The sequence below is a fragment of the Pelophylax lessonae genome, assembly GCF_965119305.1.
Source record: "Pelophylax lessonae genome assembly, chromosome: 9".
Classification (NCBI taxonomy): domain Eukaryota; kingdom Metazoa; phylum Chordata; class Amphibia; order Anura; family Ranidae; genus Pelophylax; species Pelophylax lessonae.
Window position 1 is genome coordinate 132,876,969 of NC_138776.1, and position 24,099 is coordinate 132,901,067.

Sequence of the window (24,099 nt, forward strand, 5' to 3'; positions counted from 1 at the left end):
TGATAATATTGTACACTAACACTGTACTGTTGACAGTGTCTGGGAAGGGGTTAACATCTAGCGGCAATTAATGGGTTAAGTGTGTGCCTAAAAATGTGTAGTGTATGCTGCTTTTACTTGCCAATCTGAATGTTTTTTTCCCTGATTTTCAGGGAGAAGAAACAGCCAGATTGCTGTTCACAGCACACAGAGTTCTGTGTTTTTGTAATGACCCTTCACCCCAAATTCAGAAGGAGGCCGTCATGTACATGTGCCTGAACCTGCTGCCCGTTCGAGGTACCACATTGTTTTAAATAGTGCCTGTCCTGATTAATGCAATTCAGTATGGTGTGATTTTGGAAAAGGTTCCTGCACTACTTTGGTGCAACTCCTGTGCGATTTCAGACAGGATTCTGACAAGATTTTAGACTTCTGAGAAGGCACATCCCCATTAGATAAAGAGAGATTCATATGCAAGTGTTTTTTTTTTTTTTTTTAACCCTCACCTCTCCCCCCAGGTCATCCTTGCTGCTTAGTAACTCTGATCCCAAGCACATTCCATTCACACTTGAGTGTAGCGAAAACCCGCATTGCCGCTCGTGTTTTTTGCACGTTTTTCATGTGAAAACATGGGTTGTGTATAGAGCAGCCCATTCACTTGAACAGGCTGCTGTATGTGCAACAAACACCCTAAAGACCAAGAACCTTTTTGGTCGTGGATCGTTGAGGAACAAATGCCTGGCAAACCATGAATGGGATGTCATTAACAATTAGACTGCACTGACATTTGTGCTATTCTGAACACGTGGCAACCCTGCAAACAAAATGTGCGCTTTGCTGTGCATGTCCGAAATGTGCTGCAAACGCGCATCGTGTCACATCTATGTATTTCAGAACGTGACGTGCAGCACCCCCATGAGAAAACATGCACTACAAAAGCGCATCATGCTTGCATTGCTAGGCATTCACATCTGTGCCTTTCCAAACTTGCAGCAATCTGCACAGAAAACACGCACTTAGGAAACGTGCTGCAAATGTGAATCACGCTTAAATAATGATATGGAAACCATGATTGGGGTGTCATTATTAGTCTGCATTCACACCTGCCTGTTTCTAAATGCACAGCAAACCACAGAGAAAACGTGCACTTTGATACTTGTGGAAGCGCTCTGTGAATATGCATTACGCTTGCGTTGCCATGCATTCACCTTAGCTCATTTCCGAAAACATGCCAACCTACACCAAAAACGCACACTTTTTCCCAGCAGCCCACACAAAAATGCGATTTGCCGCACAGTTTGGAAATACGATGCACGTTTCAGAAATGCACAGATGTTAGTGCAGCCTAATTGTAATCACACCCCAATTGTGGTTAGCATGCCATTATGGGGATGCAAGTGCGTTTCCAAAAGGCGCAGACACATGTTTTGTCACGTGACAAAACGCTCGACACTGCACGACCGGGAAGGCTCTTAAGATACTTTAGAACCAAAAGCTTGTGCATAAATTGCAAAAAAACTCATCATGGACTTTGGAGGCAGAATCAAATGTAAAGTTGTATTAAAACATATATTTTTATTTGTAGAAACATACATAAAAAGGACACATGTCCTAATAAAATGTCATTACAGCAAATGAACAAACATAAATTGACAAATTGTCAGAAAGTAGTACTCCTACTACTCCTCAAACATCAGATGGTTCAAACTGGCTGGCAGTACTGTGACCATAAATCAGCCCAGTTGAGATCGCTTGATGAAACCCGACATGTTTCGGACCAGAAGTCCTTCTTCAGGGGATAAGGTAGGTATTTGATACGTAGAAATCAACCATATAGATGCAAACGCGTTAATTTCTGCTTGTTAGGGGGACTGCATGGCAATACTCCAAAAGGCCGAAAGGGACTCAGTAAGCGGCTAAATATGCATACACAAGGACCCCTTGGGGAGGAAGTTGCCCCCAAGGCACCAGCCCATGGATATTCAGTATTTCATATGGAGAGGTGGAATCGGTGTGCCAACAGCAATGCTCAAGCAGAGTATCTTCCTAGGATACTTTGGGGTATTTGTCGTGCATAGGGGAAGCCCATTCAAGTGAATGTGCTGCCATATGTATGATGTGTGTTTGCTTGGGAAAATTGCGGGGGTAAAAAGCGAGCAGGAATAAGCATTTCTGTCAAAGGAAAAGATCCATAAGCCGCACATCATGAAGCAGACCCATGTGAATGAATTGAGATGAATGGCACCCTTAGGCTGGACTCCAGCCAGGCCAAGCACCCAACGTGTTTCACTCCGCCCCTTGGAGCTTACAAACATCAAGATTGCTATACAGCAGATATATATAAAAGAAAAAATTGAATAACAAAACTGCAAAAAATTGCAAAACAATATTGTTGAGTTATTCATTTAAGATGACCGATGTAATTAGTAGTAATAAGTCATTTATTTAAAGTGACCAATGTATTTATCCACAAAAAAATTGGGAGATTTTTTTAAACAGTAAGGATGACCTCGATGGAGAGGTAAGGATTAAAAAAAAACACTTATCTATCAAAGTCTCATTTGAATTGCCTTTTATCAAATGCTGATGTGACTTCTGTGGGTAAAGTCTCATTGCAGTTGCACCAAAGTCGCAAGCAAGTGTCACTACAAAATCGCACTGGGAATCTCATGAAAATTGCATTAGTGTGAACCGAATCCTAAAGTAAGACATTTGAGCATTATTGGATTAATAGTTTTCCAACCTTGTCCTTAATTTCTTCTTTCGTGTTAATGCATATCTAATGCCAAAATGAAAAATGTGAAATTTTTCAGTTTACCAATCCTTAAATTAGGGGAGTTTTATGCAAGCAGCGGGCTTGTGTGCAGGAGCATAAGTTGGGTCCTCCTGAGTAAGAGAAAGTGCAACGCACGCAACACACTACAGCAAAATATTAGATGTGTTTTTTTTTTCATTGCTCTGAATATTGGCTGTGTTTAAAAGGGAAACAGAGTACAAGGGTTCAGTAGTAAGTGATTCAGAGTTCACAGGTAAGCAGTAAGTAGCGCAGACTTCAGAGGTCAGTCGTAAGTGGGGCAAAGTTCAGAGATGAGTTCACAGGTCAGTAGCGATGCAGGGTTCACAGCACAGTAGTAAGCAAGACGGAGTTCAGAGGTCTGTAGTAAGTAAGGCAGAGTTCAAAGATCAGTAGTAAGTAAGGCAGAGTTCAGAAATCAGTAGTAAGTAAAGCAGAGGTCAGAAGTGATACAAAGTTCACAAGTCAGTAGTAAGTGAGGCAGACTCCAGAGATCAGTAGTAAGTGAGGCGTGCCGCAGCAAAAATTGAGTTTTTTTTTTGTTTTTTTTTTGCGCTGTATATTGGCTGTGGCTAAAAGGGAAACAGAGTGCAGGGTTCAGTAGTAAGTGATGCAAAGTTCACAGGTCAGTAATAAATGAGGCATAGTTCAGAAATCAGTAGCAAGCAATGCAGAGTTAACAGTTCAGTAGTAAATGATGCGTTCAGAGACCAGTAATAAGTGACGCAGAGTTCACAGATCAGTAGTAAGGGTCCCAGAGATCACAGCTCTGTAGTAAGTGAGGCAGAGTTTAGAGATCAAGGGGGAGATTTACTAAAACTAGTGCACAATCTGGTGCAGCTGTGCATAGTAACCAATCAGCTTCCAGGTTTTATTAGCAAAGCCTAACTGAACAAGCTGAAGTTAGAAGCTGACTGGATACCATGCATGGCTGCATTCGATTCTGAGTGCATCAGTTTTAGTAAATCTCACCCCAAGTGTGACATGTTCACTGGTCATTATTAGGTGAGGCAGAATTCAGAGATCAGTAGCAAGTGAGGCAGAGTTCACAAATCAGTAGTAAGTGAGGCAGAGTTCAGAGATCAGTAGTGAGGCAGATATCAGTAGTGAGGCAGAGTTCAGAGATCAGTAGTAAGTGAGGCAGAGTTTTAGCGATCAGTAGTAAGTGAGGCAGGGTTCAGAGATCAGTAGTAAGTGAGGCAGAGTTTTAGAGATCAGTAGTAAGGGAGGCAGAGTTCAGAGATCAGTAGTAAGTGAGGCAGAGTTTAGAGATCAGTAGGAAAACGAGGCAGAGTTCGGAGATCAGTAGTAAGTGAGGCAGAGTTCAGAGATCAGTAGTAAGTGAGGCAGAGTTCAGAGATCAGTAGTAAGTGAGGCAGAGTTCAGAGATCAGTAGGAAGCGAGGCAGAGTTCGGAGATCAGTAGTAAGTGAGGCAGAGTTCAGAGATCAGTAGTAAGTGAGGCAGAGTTCAAAGATCAGTAGGAAGCGAGGCAGAGTTCAGAGATCAGTAGTAAGTGTCAGGTAGAGTTTTAGAGATCAGTAGTAAGGGAGGCAGAGTTCAGAGATCAGTAGTAAGTGAGGCAGAGTTCAGAGATCAGTAGTAAGTGAGGCAGAGTTCAGAGATCAGTAGTAAGTGAGGCAGAGTTTAGAGATCAGTAGGAAAACGAGGCAGAGTTCGAAGATCAGTAGTAAGTGAGGCAGAGTTCAGAGATCAGTAGGAAGTGAGACTGAGTTCAGAGATCAGTAGTAAGTGAGGCAGAGTTCAGAGATCAGTAGGAAGCGAGGCAGAGTTCAGAGATCAGTAGGAAGCGAGGCAGAGTTCGGAGATCAGTAGTAAGTGAGGCAGAGTTCAGAGATCAGTAGTAAGTGAGGCAGAGTTCAGAGATCAGTAGGAAGTGAGGCAGAGTTCGGAGATCAGTAGTAAATGAGGCAGAGTTCAGAGATCAGTAGTAAGTGAGGCAGAGTTCAGAGATCAGTAGGAAGCGAGGCAGAGTTCGGAGATCAGTAGTAAGTGAGGCAGAGATCAGTAGTAAGTGAGGCAGAGTTCAGAGATCAGTAGGAAGCGAGGCAGAGTTTGGAGATCAGTAGTAAGTGAGGCAGAGTTCAGAGATCAGTAGTAAGTGAGGCAGAGTTCAAAGATCAGTAGGAAGCGAGGCAGAGTTCAGAGATCAGTAGTAAGTGTCAGGTAGAGTTTTAGAGATCAGTAGTAAGGGAGGCAGAGTTCAGAGATCAGTAGTAAGTGAGGCAGAGTTCAGAGATCAGTAGTAAGTGAGGCAGAGTTCAGAGATCAGTAGGAAGCGAGGCAGAGTTCAGAGATCAGTAGTAAGTGTCAGGTAGAGTTTTAGAGATCAGTAGTAAGGGAGGCAGAGTTCAGAGATCAGTAGTAAGTGAGGCAGAGTTCAGAGATCAGTAGTAAGTGAGGCAGAGTTCAGAGATCAGTAGGAAGTGAGACACTGAGTTCAGAGATCAGTAGGAAGTGAGGCAGAGTTCAGAGATCAGTAGTAAGCGAGGCAGAGTTCAGAGATCAGTAGGAAGTGAGGCAGATTTCAGAGATCAGTAGAAAGTGACGCAGAGTTCTCAGGTCAGTAGTACATTCAGCAAGCTTCGAACCGCTTTCTCTAAGCCTTTAAAGTGCCCTTTAGCTCCTGTTTGGAAATGTTATACACATATCCTAAGGGGAGTGTTGTCTGTCACTTTAAACAAGCTGCTAGAAGGCTTCAGCAGGCATTTAACAAGCTTTACCTTGCATTGAATCCTGCTAGCAGCTTATGAAACGTGGCAGTTAGCACTCCCATTAGGATCTGTGCTCAACATTTACAAACTGGTGTTTGAATGATACTTTAAAAGCATCAACAAAACTTGTTGAAAATTCTGCAAATGCTTTTAAATGCTTGCTGTTCACACTGCTCTTATACAGGCTGGTGCCTTTGTGAAAAAGGCATTAGACAGACTTACCTGTAAATTGGATCCCTCCAGTGGCACAGTAACTGCTGATAGGGATTCCATCTTTACCTGGTCTTCCTACCGGGTTCAAACGTCCCAGCCGTACATTTAGGAGATAGCAGCTACCTTTTTAAAAACACGCATCTCACTTGACTTCCTTCTAGATTGTAAGCTCTAATGAGCAGGGCCCTCTACAGTAATTCCTCCTGTAATGAATTGTATTGCAATTGTATTGTCTTCCCTTATATTGTAAAGCGCTGTGCAAACTGTTGGCACTATATAAATCCTGTATAATAATAATCTCCCCATTTCATGCAATGTGTGATGCCCCCCCCCCCCCTGCCCTGGTGCCTGTGTGTAATGTACACATTGCACCCATGGATGATATGGCACTACCTTAAATGTTATGGTTGCATTCATTTTCTTTCTTTAGGCTCTTTTACTTTATTTTCACCTGAATTTGTAAGCAGTTATCAGAGTTTGTATAGTGCCTCTAACTTTCACTTTTGCTGGACAGCTTGGTCTGTTAAAGAAAGTAAAAAATAATAGACTTACGAGGCCAACCCATAGGAGGAAAAAAAAAGCTTTTACGCCGAGCGTATGCAAATATGCGGCCCCACTGCACTGGGCTTTTTGCTGTGGGTCTGCATATTTGTGTATCTCCCTTTGTGCTGGGAGTGCGCAGCACGGCGCAATCCCAGCACAAGCCTGGGCCCTGTTCTAATGATCAGAACTCGGAATGTCCTATTCCGGGTCACCTGATCGCCTGAATCGGTCACGTGAAGCCTGCCCCCGTGTTTTCTGTCTCTGTGAATGGACGAGACAGATACATTGCATCTTTCTCTGTCCTTGCAGAGATAGAAAAAAAAAAAGGTGTGTGTAGAAATTATAAAAAAAAAATAATAATAATTAAAAATAAATAAAAATTAATACCTAGATAAAGGTTTGATCTAGGTCAGCCCCAGGGTTAGTGTTTGGGTCAAGGTCAGGGTCAAAGGTCAGTATTTTTTGGACAGAATTTTTTTCCTAAATTAGTTTGTGTGGGTGCATTTTAGGCAGGATAAAAAAAAAAGCAAAATGCCCTCTATTGTTTCTAGGCTGTACTATGGGTACAAACAACGACTAACATACACATATGTGGTATCGCTGCAATCGTCAGGAGCAGAAGAATTTATTCTGAGTTGTTCTTTGGTGGTAGGTTATGGTAGTAACAAGAAATATACAGTTATATTTAAAAATAATTTATTTATTTTCTTACTATATTGGGCCAGTTTCCCTTAGATAATAATAATAAAAAAATCAGATTATATTCATTACCATTTACCACCAAATGAAAGCCCAATTTGTCCTGAAAAAAAAAAAAAAAAACGAGGAATAATCCACCTGGATGCACAGAATAGTTGTGATGATATGTACAGTTTGACTTACACATGTCAACGTTGCAAAATTGAGCTTAGGCATTAAGATTTGTTTTACTCTTAGGCACAAAGGGGTTAAAAAAAACAAATATTTCCACCATATTTAAAGTGGACGTAAACCCTCACACCCTCACATATTACAAGTGAAGTGAACAGCCTCAGATGATAGACAGAGATGAGACTCATTTCCCTACATACGCTTTACATGAATATCTGCTGTCTTCAGCTTTCTATATTCTTTAGACAATGCACATCATGTTACAAACTTTTCATTCTGTTTCAGCAGTGGGAGGGGAGTCTAGGCATACACTGTGTGAGCTTATTGGAGGAAAGGCACACTTCCTCCTCCACATAGGCAGAGGAATGAAGAAGCTTGCAGAGCTGTGCTGTGAATAGACTAGCTCTCTGCTTATCTGTCTCCCTTCCTCGACACAAATTTCCAGCTTCTTTTATCTTCTGTGTCGTTGAGCTTGTCAGAAGTTATCATGCTGATGACAAAGGAACTGTTAGGAACGCTCCCTGTGCACACTGAAGTGCTGTCATGAATGTGCCACTTAAGGGTTAACCTAGTGCAGACTAATTGCAGTAATTGGCAACAGGCTGCCTTATTTAAACACTCAGCAGCACTGTGTCTTTGCTGTCTTGTCTGCAGCTTTACCTGTACTTCCTAATCCTGAACCTGCTGTTTCCCATTGACTTCCTGATCGACCTCCCGGCTTTTCCACTACTTCGTCTGCTTGCTGCCTGCCCTGACCTTGGCTTGTTCCTGTGACCACTCTCACTTAGCTCTCCCTGTTTCGTTTCAGCTCCCGGGAGGTAGAATACCAGTCACCGCAATTATTGATTCTGGAGCGTGCAGCTGTTTTATTGATCTCACGTTCGCCATCCAACAACACATCCCTCTTCAAACCAAGACTCAAGGGCTTTCCATTTTTCTTGCAGATGGGTCTCATATTAAGTCTGGACCTGTGACTCAGGAGACCCCTCCACTTCCTATGGTCACTTCTTCAGGTCACAAAGAGCTACTCAGCCTGGATGCTATTGCTTCCCCTTTATTTCCTGGTCATCCTGGGATTGCCGTGGCTGCAGGCCCACAACCCGCAAATCGATTGGATGACAGGAACTACTATCAAGTATCAGTCTGATTACTAGTCTCTCTCAGCCCTGCCAGTACCCTGCTCTGTTTGGACTCTGACACAGATCTGCTTTCTGCTGTGTCTAAGCCTTATTATGGCTACCTGGACGTTTTTAGTAAACGGGGGGCTGAGACCCTTCCTCCTCATCGCACATACGTCTGCCCGATCGAGTTACTTCCTGGGGCCGAGATTCCATTTGGTCGGATCTTCCCTTTGTCAGAACGGGAATTGGAGGCTCTGAAAGAATACGTGGATGAAAATCTAAAGAAGGGGTTAATTCGTCCATCGACATCCCCAGCAGGGGCAGGAATCTTCTTTGTGGAAAAAAGGACCACTCTCTCCGCCCCTGTGTGGACTACCGGGAACTAAATAAGATCACGGTCAAGAACCGTTACCCTCTTCCCCTGGTGCCAGAACTTTTCCAAAGACTGAGATCAGCCTCCATTTTCACTAAGTTAGACTTATGTGGGGCCTATAATTTGGTCCGTATTCGTGAGGGGGATGAGTGGAAAACAGCGTTTCGCACCAGGTTTGGGCATTTCGAATATCTGGTGATGTCCTTCGGCCTGTGCAATGCCCCAGCAACCTTTCAACATTTTGTAAATTATATTTTCAGAGACTGGTTAGATATCTTTGTTATTAAGTCTACCTGGACGATATCTTGATTTTCTCTGCATCCCTGGATCAACATCAGGAACATGTCAAAAACATCCTCGGCCGACTCCACCAACACGGATTATATGCCAAGAAGTGCGAATTTGTACATCAGAGTATTCAGTTCCTAGGTCTTATAATTTCCACTGAAGGAATTAAGATGGATCCCCAAAAGGTCTCAGCCATCTTGGACTGGTCACCCCGTCAGACAAGAAGGGGGTCCAGCGCTTTGTAGGTTTTGCCAACTTTTACAGGAGGTTTATTAAGGAATTCTCTGACATCATTTCCCCCATTACACAGCTCACGAAACAGAATACCCAGTTCAATTGGTCTCCTGAAGCCCAGACTGCCTTTCTAACCTTGAAAAGGCTCTTTACAACTGCTCCCATCCTGAGTCACCCGAATCCTGCCCTTCCTTACCTTCTCGAAGTAGATGCATCAGAAGTGGCGGTGGGGGCAGTTATTTCGCAATGGCAGGGTACTAAAGATCTCATACATCCTATAGCCTTCTCTCATAAACTTTCCCCAGCAGAGAGGAACTATGATTTTGGCGATCGAGAACTTCTGGCCATTAAGGCTGCCCTTGAGGAGTAGAGGTACTTGTTGGAAGGGGCAACGCATCCTATCCTCATCTTCACAGATCACAAAAATCTTGAGTATTTAAGAGCTGCTAAACGGCTGCTTGCTGCCCACCCTGACCTTGGCTTTTTCCTGCGACCACTCTCCTGCCTTATCCTTGTCGGCTTATCTGGTTCCGGTTCTGGACTTGTTCACCTCCTGGTGGGGCAACTCTGAGGACCGGGACCTGGTGTTCAGCATGCAGCAAAATCCATCCTCACCATCAGAGGCTCTGGTGAAGACCTGCTGTCACTTAGACTCCGCACCTCGGGCTAGCCCGTGTCTACCACCAGTGTGACCCGTCTGTGTTCCTGTTTTACCGGATCCCACGAGGCTACCTCTGCACGTCAGGCTCAGCCACCAGCACCATTACAGGAACGGAGCAGCAGAAAGACATGGGACTTAGGGCTTTAGATAGAGATAAGTAAAACACTACAGATGTACACCGATCAACCATACCATTATGACCACTGACAGGTAAAGGTAATATCTCGGTACAATGGCATCTGAAAATTGGTGGGATATTTTAGGCAGCAAGTGAACATGTTGTCCATAAAGAGGATTTGGTGAAAGCAGACAAAAATGGGCATCGCAGTTTGTCGTGTATAGGGCTGTGAAGCCCATGGTGACCAATGTCCACAGACAAAAGCTTCGACAATGATCACATGAACATCAGAACTGGACTACAGAGCATTGGAAGAAGTTGGCCTGGTTTGATGAATCATGTTTTCTTTTACATCTTGTGGATGGCCGGGTGCATGTGTGTCCCGTACCTGGGGAAGAGATGGCACCAGGATGTGGTGTAGGAAGGCAAGATGGCAGAGGCAGTATGAGGCTTTGGGCAAAGTTCTGCTGAGAAACCTTGGGTCCTGCCATTCATGTGGATGTTTTATCAAAAGGGGGCCATACACAATATTAGGTGTGTGGTCATGAAGCTATGGCTGATTGTGTATGTGCCCAGGTCAGAATTCATGAATGGGGTTTACATCCACTTTAAGGACTGGTACGCTGCAAGATATAAAATGTTAGTTTTAGGGTTATGACTGTGCAGTCAGAAGAGTTTGAAATAAGCATAGACACTGTATGGGCAGACAGCAAATTGCATTCGGTGGTATGATGATGAATTAAGAAGCTTTTAACAACACTGGCGATTTGAGCAGCCTAACAAGTCTCCAGTGACTTATGCTTCTTTTTTAGGGAAGTTATTTCAAGAGATATGTACTTTTTCATATTATGCATTGTTTTAAAGTATGTGCGTGGAGTGTTGAGAATTCAGAGTGAACCTGGTTTGAGTTGCCATTCGAAGATCAAATGTGGCAGACCAGCATGTTGGCATATTAGGGCAGCGGGGACAAAGACACAGAGTGCTATCAAATGGGAGCCTCCATCTGAGCTGTCACCAACATTTTCTTTCAAATGGCTCTTCATCAAAGTACTCATTATGATGGCAATTACTCTGCAGAAGAAAAGTATACCGAGTATGTGCTGCGTCTTGTGAATCGTCAAGTCGCATAATTTAGAACGACAAGATTTATCTCTGAAGAGTTGTCTTTATATTTAAGATGCGTTTTACATCTTTGCTTTTAGCCTGGAGCTGGTAATCCTTTAATCATAATAACTTGTGAACAATTCTTATTCCAGATATAATGTGAGCTCTGAAGGAGGGCGTTCAAGTAACAAAAGCAATTTGGATGCATTTTTAATAATTTTGTCAGAGCAGAAAATTGCCATACAAGCTTCAGATTTCAAGAGGTAGAAGAGAAAACTGCAGCACTAGGGACCATATCAGAAGAAAATGTTCCATCCATGTGTTAGTAAATAGAATGTGGTAAAGAAGTAACATGCCCCGAAAAGTCAAACCACAGAGCTCTTCAAAAAGTTGAACCTTTGGGTTCATGTTTGAACTAGACAGAACAATAAAAAACTCAGACTTGTACAAGATCAATCATGTCACTGCTGTGCTTAAAACTGGAGAGAGGGAAATGTTTTTTTTACTATTGTATTAGTAATGAAGTTGTCATTGATCATTGGATGACTGCCCCGCTTCATGACTGCTGTTGAAGTGTTTTAGCTAAGCAGCCCAATCCTACATTCTCTTTTTACAGGAAAGTTGCTAACTCTCCCAATAGTCTTTGAATTATAATTTCCAGTATGCCTTGAAGAAATGGGATTAATTTTAATTTCCGGTGGCATTATACAAGTGCAGTGACATTAATTTTCTTACAGAGGTTATTTTAGTTAATCCATGCATCTGTTATGTTAATGAAAGGTCAACTATAGTTGGAGCACTTGGAGTAAGATTACTGTGGTGTACTCAATGGCTCCAGGAATTAATAAGTCAAAGTTTAAGGGCAAAATAAAAAAACTGACATATACTTATGATGCAGTCTCTAGTATTAACAACACCATTTTTCTTTCTTTTTGAGTCCCCTGTAACCTAGTTTTACAACTTCTATTCCAATCCATAGATCCATTATATTTCACTACTTTAACCACTTTAGCTCCAAAAGATTTTACCCCCTTCATGACCAGGCCTTTTTTTTTTTGCTATTCAGCACTGTGCTACTTTAACTGGTAAGGCCTCTTGCACACAACACTCCTGTTTGAGCATCTACTTTTTCCAGACCTTTTTTTGTATGTATTTGCGAGTATTCGCGAGTATTAAATTACTGACCAAAAATGCAGATTTTTCTATTTAGTTCTTACTGAAGAATGCACAGCGTTTGTTTACGCGCCTGTGTGCATCGACACATTACAATTAATGGGCTGTATTTTAGCTCAAAAAGCTGTACTGAGCATTTTCAAGCCACGAGATGCTCAAACAGGAGTATCGTGTGCAAGAGGCCTAATTGTGCGGTTATTCAACACCAACCCAAACAAAATTTTTATCATTTTTTTTCTACAAATAGAGCTTTCTTTTGGTGGTATGTGAGCACCGCGTTTTTTTAAAACATTTTTTTGCAATATAAACAAAAAAAGAATGAAAATTTATAAAAAAAAAAAAAAAAACAATATTTTTTTTACTTTCACATAAAAAATATCCAATAATAAAAAAAAAAATCCAATGTCTTCATAAACTTGGCCAAAATGTATTCTGCTACATGTCATTGGTCAACCCAAAACCCAATACCTGTATACAGGCATACCCCACTTTTAAGTACACAATGGGACCAGAGCATGTATGTAAAACGAAAATGTACTTAGTGAAGCAATACATTTTTTCATTTCTCAATGCATGTAAATACACTAGCTCCATAGGAAATCTTGGTCTGCTTGACATGGCACTGCTGACAAGGACACCAAGCTTGGGGAGCATGTTAAGGGGATCCAGGACTATGATATGGAAGATTACCTTGGCAAGCTGGCTGGCCACAAATATGATATGTTGTAGCCCTGGGTCCCCTCTCGGTGCTCCCTAAGTTTGGTATCCCTGTCACTTATGGTTTGGGAGCAGTGCCATGTCAAACTGACCAAGATTTCCCATAGACACCAAAGTTAAAAACCGGGAGTAGTGCCATGCCAAGCTGACCAGGCTGTGTCTGTACTCGTGAGTGTAGGTAAAGTGAGTGTACTTAAAACGGGGTATGCCTGTATTGATTGGTTTGCTTGAAAGTTAGAGCGGCTACAGACGATGGGATATAAACTGAAATTTTTATTTATTTATTTCTTTTAAACTACTAATGGCGGTGATCAGCAACTTATAATGGGACTGCATTTGTGCATCTGGCAATCTAACTAACTGATGGTGGGAGGGAGGGGGGCTAACTGACATCACCAGTGACACTAATACAGTGATCAATGCTAATATTATACACTGTTACTGTACTAATAACACTGGCTGGGGAGGGGCAATAACAGAGAGTAATGTGTGTCTGACAATGTTTGGTGTTTACTGTGTGTTGTTTTCTATAAATATGTGCAAAATACGCAATCAAATATGTAAGTAAGTGATTCAAAAGTCCATGTGAACCAATATCAATATTCTAATTATTTTGGTTCACATGGACTTTTGAATAATATACTTATTTATTATCTGATTGCGTATTTTGCACATATTTATAGAATATTGACTATTTATTTATTAGCACACAAATGTGGGTCTTTTTATGCTCCTTAAAATCATTTTGGAGTGAAGCCCCATTTCCTATTTGCACTATTATCTTTATATTTTTTCAATGTTTGATTAACATCTATGTTTACCTATTTATTTATTGTAATATTGCACTTTATATGGAATATTAATTATTTGGTTTGAATTAGCACATTTATATGTTTTTTGGTGATGCATTGAATTTTCGTTATATCATTTTATGTATTTATATGCCTCCATCTGCAAAACTGACTGTCTCTCTGCTTTCTCCTTCCACTACTATCTGCATAAGTCAACTTAGGTTATGTTAACACCAGACAATCTTGGGAGACACCCCCTCCCCCCTCCTTCCCTGTTAATACCATCCACTCAGGTCTCAGATTGCTCCAAACTCTCCTCACTGTACTGTGCAGCGTGTGATGTAAAATCCCCACCTCCTGCTGTCTTGAGCTGAGAAGAAGCCATTAATCTTTGTACTTTAAGCACACATGGGCAAAATATGGGCTGAAAAAGGGTCAAGTTGGCAGTAACCAGCTGACTTTCAGCCTGCGTGTATAGCTCCTTGTCCGACATAAGCCAGTTGAGAGACCATGCTGAAAACCAGCATCCAATCAGCACTATCAGCCAATGGCTCTGAGTGCTGATTACTGTATTGTGGTTGGGGGGGGGGGGGGGCAGTGTGGAGATAATACAATACCATCAGATATGCTAATACAGTGAGCTGTAAGTTTGCAGATAAACAGGTACAACTTATGTTGTTTCATCTCAGTGTATCACCTTACTCTAGTCACTTTAGTGGGTATATGTAAGGGTTTACAACTACTTTAGGTAGCTACAACTATTTTTTGTTTCCTTTTGAAAAAACAGTTAAATCATTTGAATTAAAGCTCACCATTTCAGCATCCCCCTCTGCATTGTTCTGTGGTTTGGCTTTTGCTGGATTGCTTCGCATTCATGTAAATGTTGAGAAAGATGTTCCTTTCTGGCATATGCAAATTGTAAATATGCAAATTTTTTTTTTACAAGAATTTTTAAAGATGTGTTTGTGCCTGGAGTTCCTCTTTAAACTACGCTGGCAATTCCTGGTGTTACAATATATGTTTTTGTCAGTGATCATGTATGTAGAATACTGTATTTGTTAAATACATGATTCGATAATTCAATATACACCTTTGTGTTTATTTAAGTAATGACTTGCTGTATTATGTTTTTTGAAATAATATTTTAATTTCCCTGTGTGATGTTGATAGAACATGCTGCTAATAGATCAGGGACTTCCTAGGTAACCGAGGAAGAAACAGTATTCTTCTAACCCCAGCCATTCTTTATTGTCTGAGTGCCTTACTGATAAATTGGCTTTCATGAAAGCAGCCCTTGAAATCTGTAAACCTTTCAACAGCAATGATGATGTGTTTCTTCAAGGTACGTCTGCAGTCTGGTGTATTATGGCTTGACCTTAAACGCTGGGGATCTAAAAGGCAATCTCTATTTGAATGTGGCGTTGTCTGGCCTTGTGGAAGTTCCGGCATTTCCTCTCTGCCTATTTTTTATTGAGAAGTCTTGGTGAGTATGGAAGAACGGGACTTTTAGTTAGTCATTTAGTTTAGAACTGCTATTAGCCTCTGTTGATCTGAGCATAAATCCTATGTAGTGTACGTCGCATATAGGACATTTAATAGAAAGTTTTTTTTTTTTTTCTGTATTTGTAGATTAAAGATCTTGCTAATTTTTTAACACAGAGAAACGTCTCCAATGTATTTAGATCTTTAGGCAGCTTATTTTTAAACCATGATCAAAAACGTTTAATTAGTATCTTTGCCCACTGTTAGATCTTGAAGAAAGAGCAGAGCAACCACACAACAATGACATACTAATAATCAAGGCTTTAGTCCAGTATTACCAATATTCTAAACTGCTATTCAATCTCAGTGCAAGTGCAACGTCTGCTTAATCTCAATGCATGTGTCATGACTTCATTATGCCTTTCAAACCTTCTTGTCCACAGTTCTGTGATGATGGGGACTGTACTATTAATATAAATATAATGCTCTGTAGGCTTTTATACCTTATGAACTTTTTGTATGTGATATAATAAACTTTTGATAGAATTTTATTGTTAGCGGTTATGGATTTATACATGTTTTTCCTTATACAGATATATCTTATATTTACCCATATACAGAATCTTCCTTTTTCTCCTCTCACCTTCCAGGACGGCAAACTTATGAGAGATATCATGCTCCTCTCTACCGCAAACAAAATCCAATTCACAGCTGTTAAAAGGCCCCACCCTTCCCCTTGTCCCTCAGTTTGATTGTGTTTCCCCACAGCGAAACATTTATTTTTTTCACTTACCTAAAAAAACCTAGCGTTTTGATGTTACCCCTGTGAGCCAGGTTCAGGAATGCCGGTGAGGGCTGCACTCTACCTGCTCGCCTCTTAAGGCTTCTCACAGGTCTCCCCCGAAGACACTCGCCGTCGGTCACCTGGGTGGTCCCTCTACGCGGGTGTCCTGCTGAACAGCAGAAGTCTCCTCCATCTTCCGAGCGGCGTCCGGAAGATTCAAATTTCCCGCCGGAAGAGCGCATTCCAAGCCTCGCTTGAGAACCGGATCTTCCGGTGAAGCGTCACGGGCGGAGCATGCGCGACGCTACCCGGAAGAGGGAAGCGAACTTGGAGGAGATGCCAGACCCGCATGGAAGCGGAGAAGCAGACTCCCAGGCCACAAAATCCAGGAAATCTGCCTGAACAATGAAGCCTGCCGCAACCCACCTCACAGACAAGGAGGAGGGAAGATCGGGACAGGCGATGTTGGCTAAACCCAGGTCGGAACCAGATAAGCGAGGTTCCTTAATACCCTGTTAGCCGGGAGACTGACGGGGTTACACATACCCGATGTATTATACCCAGTAAGATTTACAATTGTCTTTACTAGGAGTATAGTGAAGAGTAATATATGTTTATTTATTTTTATTCATTTATTTCAGGTACTTATATAGCGCTGTCAATTTACGCAGCGCATTACATATACATTGCACATTCACATCAGTCCCTGCCCTCAAGGAGCTTACAATCTAAGGTCCCTAACTCACATACATACATACATAGTAGGGTCAATTTTATACAGGATCCAATTAACCTACCAGCATGTCTTTGGAGTGTGGGAGGAAACCGGAGTACCCAGAGGAAACCCACGCAGGCACAGGGAGAACATACAAACTCCAGGCAGGTAGTGTCCTGGTTGGGATTCGAACTATCGACCCTCTTGCTGCTAGGTGAAAGTGCTAACCACTACACCACTGTGCCGCCCTTGCAGTTGTACTCTTCTCTTGCAGTGTCTCCAAGTGGAACCCAGGAGGCCCCTATTATAACACCCCCTTTACCTGCAGGCACTAGTTCCTCAAAAAAAATGTGGTAATTGCGGGGAGAGGCTACCTAGCTCTCACACTAAGCCATTTTGTTATAAATGCATTAACAAACTGGCGGGTAAAGAGGCCTCGGGGTTAATGAAGGATTTCTTAAAATCCATGCAGGAAGAAATGTTCTATACAAGCTTTTCGTAGTTCAGTTCCACTTCCCCAGACTATTGAGTCAACTGAACCTTCCATTAAGGAAGGCCTCTCTTCTCAGGAGAGTTCAATATCTGGCCCATCTGGCTTAGTGCCAATATCCCAGGACCTTCCCCCTGCCCAAGTTAGGGAGGGAGAGGAAGTAAGGTATATAGAGGAACAGGAAATCTCTCTGGATAGTTCTGCGGAAGAGAGTGGAGTAGACCCTGATAGTGATATAAGGGTAGTTAGAAAAAATAGAAATGTATTTAGTTTAGAGGATCTGCAAGGACTCCTCCAAGCAGTCTTTTCTTCAGAAGAAATTCCTGAACCCGCTAAAGAAATTTCCGCCCAGGATAAAATGTATAGAGGGCTAAGGAAGAACCCATCGAGAGTATTTCCAGTTCACCAGTCTCTCAAGGAGTTAATCCTTAGAGAAAGGCGATCACCAGAAAAGGGTCTAGTCAAACAAAAATCCTGGAAAAGAAGGTTTCCCTTTAAAGAGGAGGAGACCAGTGGCGGCTGGTGAAGTTTTAAGATGGTGGGGCGCAAGACCCCGCCCTTCCATTTTGACCCCTCCCATTTCTCAGAAGCCCCACCCCTTAGAGACTCCACCCATTTTGTCCCCTGTATTTTGCTTGCGTGAACAAATTCTCCCAATATATCACATATTAAGGGGTCCATCAGTACTAGTATATCCCATAATAGGGAACAGGGGCCCTATTATGGGATATACTGTGAGAGACACCCTATTATGGGATACACTGACTGAGAGTGGCACAAACCCCACAGTACAGACCCCCCAGCACAAACCCCACAAGCACAAACCCCACACAAAACCCTCAAGCACAAACCCCCTAACACAAACCCCACAGTACAGGCCCCCTAGCACAAACCCCACAGTACAGGCCCCCTAGCACAAACCCCCACAGTACAGGCCCCCTAGCACAAACCCCACAGTACAGACCCCCTAGCACAAACCCCACAGTACAGGCCCCCTAGCACAAACCCCACAGTACAGGCCCCCTAGCACTAATCCCACAGTACAGACCCCCTAGCACTAATCCAACAGTACAGGCCCCCTAGCACAAACCCCACAGTACAGACCCCCTAGCACAAATCCCACAGTACAGGCCCCCTAGCACAAACCCCACAGTACAGGCCCCCTTTCAATGCAGTGACCAGCGTACATGCCCCCTTTCAATGCAGTGACCAGCGTACATGCCCCTTTCAATGTAGTGACCAGAGTACATGCCCCTTTCAATGTAGTGACCAGCATACATGCCCCTTTCAATATAGTGACCAGCATACATGCCCCTTTCAATGTAGTGACCAGCATACATGCCCCTTTCAATGTAGTGACCAGCATACATGCCCCTTTCAATGTAGTGACCAGCGTACATGCCCCTTTCAATGTAGTGACCAGCGTACATGCCCCTTTCAATGTAGTGACCAGCGTACATGCCCCTTTCAATGTAGTGACCAGCGTACATGCCCCTTTCAATGTAGTGACCAACGTACATGCCCCTTTCAATGTAGTGACCAGCGTACATGCCCCCTTTCAATGTAGTGACCAGCGTACATGCCCCTTTCAATGTAGTGATCAGCGTACATGCCCCTTTCAATGTAGTGACCAGCGTACATGCCCCTTTCAATGTAGTGACCAGCGTACATGCCCCTTTCAATGTACTGACCAAGCGTACATGCCCCTTTCAATGTAGTGACCAGCGTACATGCCCCTTTCAATGTAGTGACCAGCGTACATGCCCCTTTCAATGTAGTGATCAGCGTACATGCCCCTTTCAATGTAGTGATCAGCGTACATGCCCCTTTCAATGTAGTGACCAGCGTACATGCCCCTTTCAATGTAGTGACCAGCATACATGCCCCTTTCAATGTAGTGACCAGCATACATGTCCCTTTCAATGTAGTGACCAGCGTACATGTCCCTTTCAATGTAGTGACCAGCGTACATGCCCCTTTCAATGTAGTGACCAGCGTACATGCCCCTTTCAATGTAGTGACCAGCGTACATGCCCCTGTCAATCTAGTGACCAGCGTACATGCCCCTTTCAATGTAGTGACCAGAGTACATGCCCCTTTCAACGTAGTGACCAGCGTACATGCCCCTTTCAACGTAGTGACCAGCGTACATGCCCCCTTTCAATGTAGTGACCAGCGTACATGCCCCTTTCAATTTAGTGACCAGCGTACATGCCCCTTTCAATGTAGTGACCAGCGTACATGCCCACTTCAATGTAGTGACCAGTATACATGCCCCTTTCAATGCAGAGACCAGCGTGCGTGGGTGCCCCCTTCAAAGCAGTGTGTGGGCCCCCCCCGAGGCATCACTTCACTTACCCCACCCTGGTGCCGTCACCGTGCCTGGCGTGCTGCTCGGGACTCGGGAGACTCGGTCGGACCTCGGATGTCTTCTTCCTCCTCGACCTAGATGCGCGCCGCTGCCCTCTTCTCCGGTCGGACCTCGGACGTCTTCTTCCTCCTCGATCTGGATGGGCGCCGCTGCCCTCTTCTCCGGTCGGACCTCAGACGTCTTCTTCCGCCACTGCCCGCCTCTTCTCTGACGGCAGGCAGGAAGGTGACATCGGGACGGTGCGTGACTAACCCCCCACCCGGCGTCACCCGGGATGTCTTCTAAGATTGGTCCAGGCTGGAGACTGGACCAATCACAGCCAGGACATCAGTAAAGTGGGGAGTGTCGGAGCCGATGACCCCCAGAAGGCTGCCAATCGGCGGCTCTGCTGCACGCACGTCGGGTGCAAAACCCCACCCCCCCATAGCCACCGTTTATTTCGGCGCCCCTAGTGGGCTGAAAATGTTTTTTTTTTCCTTTTTTTTATTGGGCCACAGATTTGGGTAGGGGGGGCGGTGCCCCTGTGCCCCCTATAGACCGGCCGCCACTGGAGGAGACAGTCTTCTTCCTCCTCGATCTGGATGGGCGCCGCTGCCCTCTTCTCCGGTCGGACCTCAGACGTCTTCTTCCGCCACTGCCCGCCTCTTCTCTGACGGCAGGCAGGAAGGTGACATCGGGACGGTGCATGACTAACCCTGTTATGGACCGTAAAATAGAGTCCCTGTTGAAAAAAGCCTGGGAAGCCAAGTCAACTTGTTTGACACCAGCCCTTGCAGCCACTTGCGTGGCTAGGAACGCAAATTCCTGGATGCATAAGCTGACAAAGCACCTGGCACAGGTGAAATCCCAGGACTTACAAGATTCCCTCTCTATTATAGGGAAAGCAGTTGCATACTTAGCAGATGCAGCTGTAGAGTCAGCGGTGGCCTCAGCCAAAACAGGAGCTCTTATTAACTCAGCCAGAAGAGCTATCTGGCTAAAAGAATGGGATGGAGATATTACTTCAAAAGCTAAGCTCTGTGGGCTACCTTTTGAGGGGTCTCTTTTGTTTGGCTCAGGTCTGGATGAGGTCTTATCCAGGTCCTCAGAAAAGGGGAAGACATTTCTGACCAAACCCAAAAGGGATAGGCCTAGAAACGTTTTTCGAGACCCTCAGAGCCAAAATTCCCAAAGGACAAGAAAAGAACCCACTAAAAGATGGAAGAAGTAGACAAAGAAACAGTTTGCTCTTCCCCTCTTCATCCTTTGGCGCAAAAAAACAATAAGTTTCGCCAAAATCATGGTGGGCGGCAGACTTCAACATTTTGTTTCCCAATGGGAAAGAATTTCAGTTTGCCCATTTATTCATTTCGCCTACAGTTCTTTTTAAAACCACCAGTTTCAATAACCTTGACTCATCTTCACATGCAGGTACAAACAAGGGAGGCCCTGTTGCAGGGAATTCAAACACTAGCAGAACAACTAGTGATAGTGCCCGTGCCAAATGATCAACACTACCAAGGCTTCTACTCCCACGTATTCGTGGTACCCAAGCCCTTGAGGAAGTTCAGTCTCATAATAAATCTAAAGAACCTGAACAAATTTCTTATTTAAAAGAAATTCTCCATGGAAAACATCTTTTCATTACACAGGAATCTCCAAAAAGATGTATTTATGGCTACCCTGGACCTCAGAGATGCCTACCTGCATGTTTCCATTTGGGCTTGTGGCCAGCCCAAGAATTTTTACCAAAATTCTAGCAAAGGCAGTAGCCTATATTCATCTTCAGGGAATAGCCTTAATTCTTTACCTGGACGATATACTGATCTTCGGTACTTCCGCAGATCAGGGGAAATCAGATACCCAGAGGGTAATGACAATCCTGCAAGACCTGGGCTGGTTAATCAGCCAGGAAAAGTCATCCCTGGAACCAGCCCAGGTTCAGACCTACTTAGGGTATCGAATAGAGTCAAGGATTCAGAGCATTTTTCTCCAGGAAGAGAATGTGGAAAAATTAGTCTCAGCCGTGAGGACCCTAAAGGAGGCCCCTTTGTGTTCCAGAAGGGGTATTCTGAGGGTCTTGGTACTCATGACAGCCTGCATACCAGCGGTAGTCTGGGCACAGCTCCATTCCAGAGATCTCCAGTTCTTCCACCTCTTCTCCTGGGACAGGAAGGTAGAATCCTGTAAGGAAAGGTGGAAAAGTTATTTTCCCTGACAAGGGAGAAGGGCATGGCGGGCCTGGATGCTATGGCCCAAAGGTGGCAGTACAGGTTGGCTTATGCCTTCCCACCACTAGTTCTGATTCCCCGAGTTCTACAAAATCTCAGTCACTCTCTGGAACTCAGCCTTCTCCTGATTGCCCCATGGTGGCCAAGGAGGGCATGGTTTGCCACTCTAAAGACCTTCTCGATAGCCACCCCTTGGAAACTCCCAAGTGTTCTGGACCTGCTATTGCAGGGACCAATTTTGCACCCAAAACCAGAATTCTTCCAACTGACGGCCTGGTAGTGAGCGCCAGGTGCTCAGGTTGAAGGGATGCTCAAACAGAGTGATAGATACGCTCTTGATGAACAGAAAAGCAGTAACTAGGAAAATATATTTAAATGTGTGGAAAACCTTTGGTACTTGGTGTAGGCAGAAACAAACTACCTCCACCTCTGTCCCTGTAATCTTGGAATTTTTACAGCATGGGGTAGAGAACGGTGTGGTGGTTAACACCCTTCGGGTACAAGTAGCGGCTTTTTCGGTCTTTCTAGATGTAAGGATCGCAATAGATCCTCTAGTTAAAAGATTTTTGTTAGCAAGAACTACCCCTATAGCCAAAAATAGGTTCCCACCGTGGGATTTAACTAGGGTTCTAGAGAGTCTATCTAGTAGCCCTTTTGAACCCATAGAGGAAGTTTCAGTTAAAATTTTAACTCTAAAACTAACCTTCCTGCTAGCCATCACATCAGCTAGAAGAGTAGGGGACCTACAGGGGATCTCTATAAAATAACCTTTTATGTTAATCCTGCCGGATAGGGTTATTCTCAGACCAGATCCGTTATATCTGCCCAAAGTAGCATCTTCCTTTAACAGGAAGCAGGAAATAATATTACCATCCTTCTGTAATAGTCCTAAAAATGAAAAAGAGAAAAAAATTCACTCCTTAGATGTGAGGAGGTGCCTCCTCAGGTATTTACAGAAGACAAAGGAGTTTAGAAGATCTAGTCATCTTCTAATTCTCCACTTTGGACCAAGAAAGGGATTGCAGGCCTCAAAGCCCTCAGTCTCTAGGTGGATTAGACAAGCCATTACCATGTCTTATGAGGTTTCAGGTGTTCCTGCGCCAACAAAGCTGAAAGCACACTCAACAAGGGCCCTAGCAACATCCTGGGCCGAAAAAGATGGAGCATCTTGGGAACAGATCCGCAATGCAGCCACCTGGTCCAGCCATGACACGTTTCTGAAGAACTACCGAGTGGAGGTGCTGTCTCAACAAGATCTAGCCTTTGGCCGAAAGGTCTTACAGGCAGTGGTCCCACCCTAAGGTAGGCCTGTGGGTCTGATTTATTATCCTCTCATAAGTTTTCCGTCCTGGAAGGTTCGTAGAAAAAACGTTACCGGTCAACTAACGGTAGGTTTTTGTTTATTCTGACATTTTGTATTTGATAAGAAACATTAAGGACATTTTCTACAGTGGATATAAAGTCTACACACCCCTGGTAAAATGTCAGGTTTCTGTGATGTAAAAACATGAGCAAAAAATAAATAATTTCAGAACTTTTTCTATCTTTAATGTGACCTATAAACTGTACACACCCGTATACTAGGGATAGGCCGATATATCGAGGGCCGATATATCTGTATCGGCCCCTGAACTGGCCGATATTGCCGTATTCCATGTAAGGGTAAAATTATGTCACATAGCATAATTCTGTTTACAAATATTATTGAATATGCCACTCACATATGTACAAATTAAAGATATAAGCAATTCCACATTAGCAGATCTGCTGGCAGATCGGTATCTCTCACCCACTTGCCGTAAGTGATACCTGGGTAATACCGCTCTGTTCGGCATCCACTCAATACTGCTCTGTCTCTCACCCACCCGATACCGATTCGTCTCTCACCCACTTGCGTAAGTGACACCCAGGTGATACCGCTTATTACTTATTTAATATGAGTTTGAATGGGATTGCCTATTTCTGAACACCGCTACATCCACAGTTATAAGAGGGTATACACACTTATGCAACCACATTATTTTAGTATCCCCCCCCCCCCCCTAAAAGATTTCAGTTTGTTTTTCAATTGAGTTGTACAGTTTATAGGTCACATTAAAGGTGGAAAAGGTTCTGAAATGATTTATTTTTTCTCATGTTTTTACATCACAGAAACCTGACATTTTAACTGAGGCTTGTAGACTTTTTATATCCATTGTATATAAAGAATTGTGGGTGTATGTCAGGATTTTACTAGCATATGTATGTATATGTGCAAGTGGATTGGTGCTGTGTTTGTGCCTTTAAGTAATTTTAGAATATAATAAGAAATTGCTTTGCTCCTTGGATACATAG

At 43.5% G+C, this 24,099-nt stretch overlaps 1 protein-coding gene across 1 annotated transcript in view; it reads left to right on the forward strand.

Annotated features, from left to right (window-relative positions):
• Window positions 1–24,099, forward strand: part of LOC309564274 (solute carrier family 22 member 15-like) — a gene marked incomplete at its 3' end in the record, with an annotated part of 458,247 nt that overhangs the window by 167,756 nt on the left and 266,392 nt on the right. Inside the window, exon 7 of the mRNA XM_082268897.1 lies at window positions 15,056–15,196. Within this exon, the coding sequence (XP_082125023.1) occupies window positions 15,056–15,196 (141 nt within the window). The remainder of the gene's footprint in view (window positions 1–15,055; window positions 15,197–24,099) is intronic.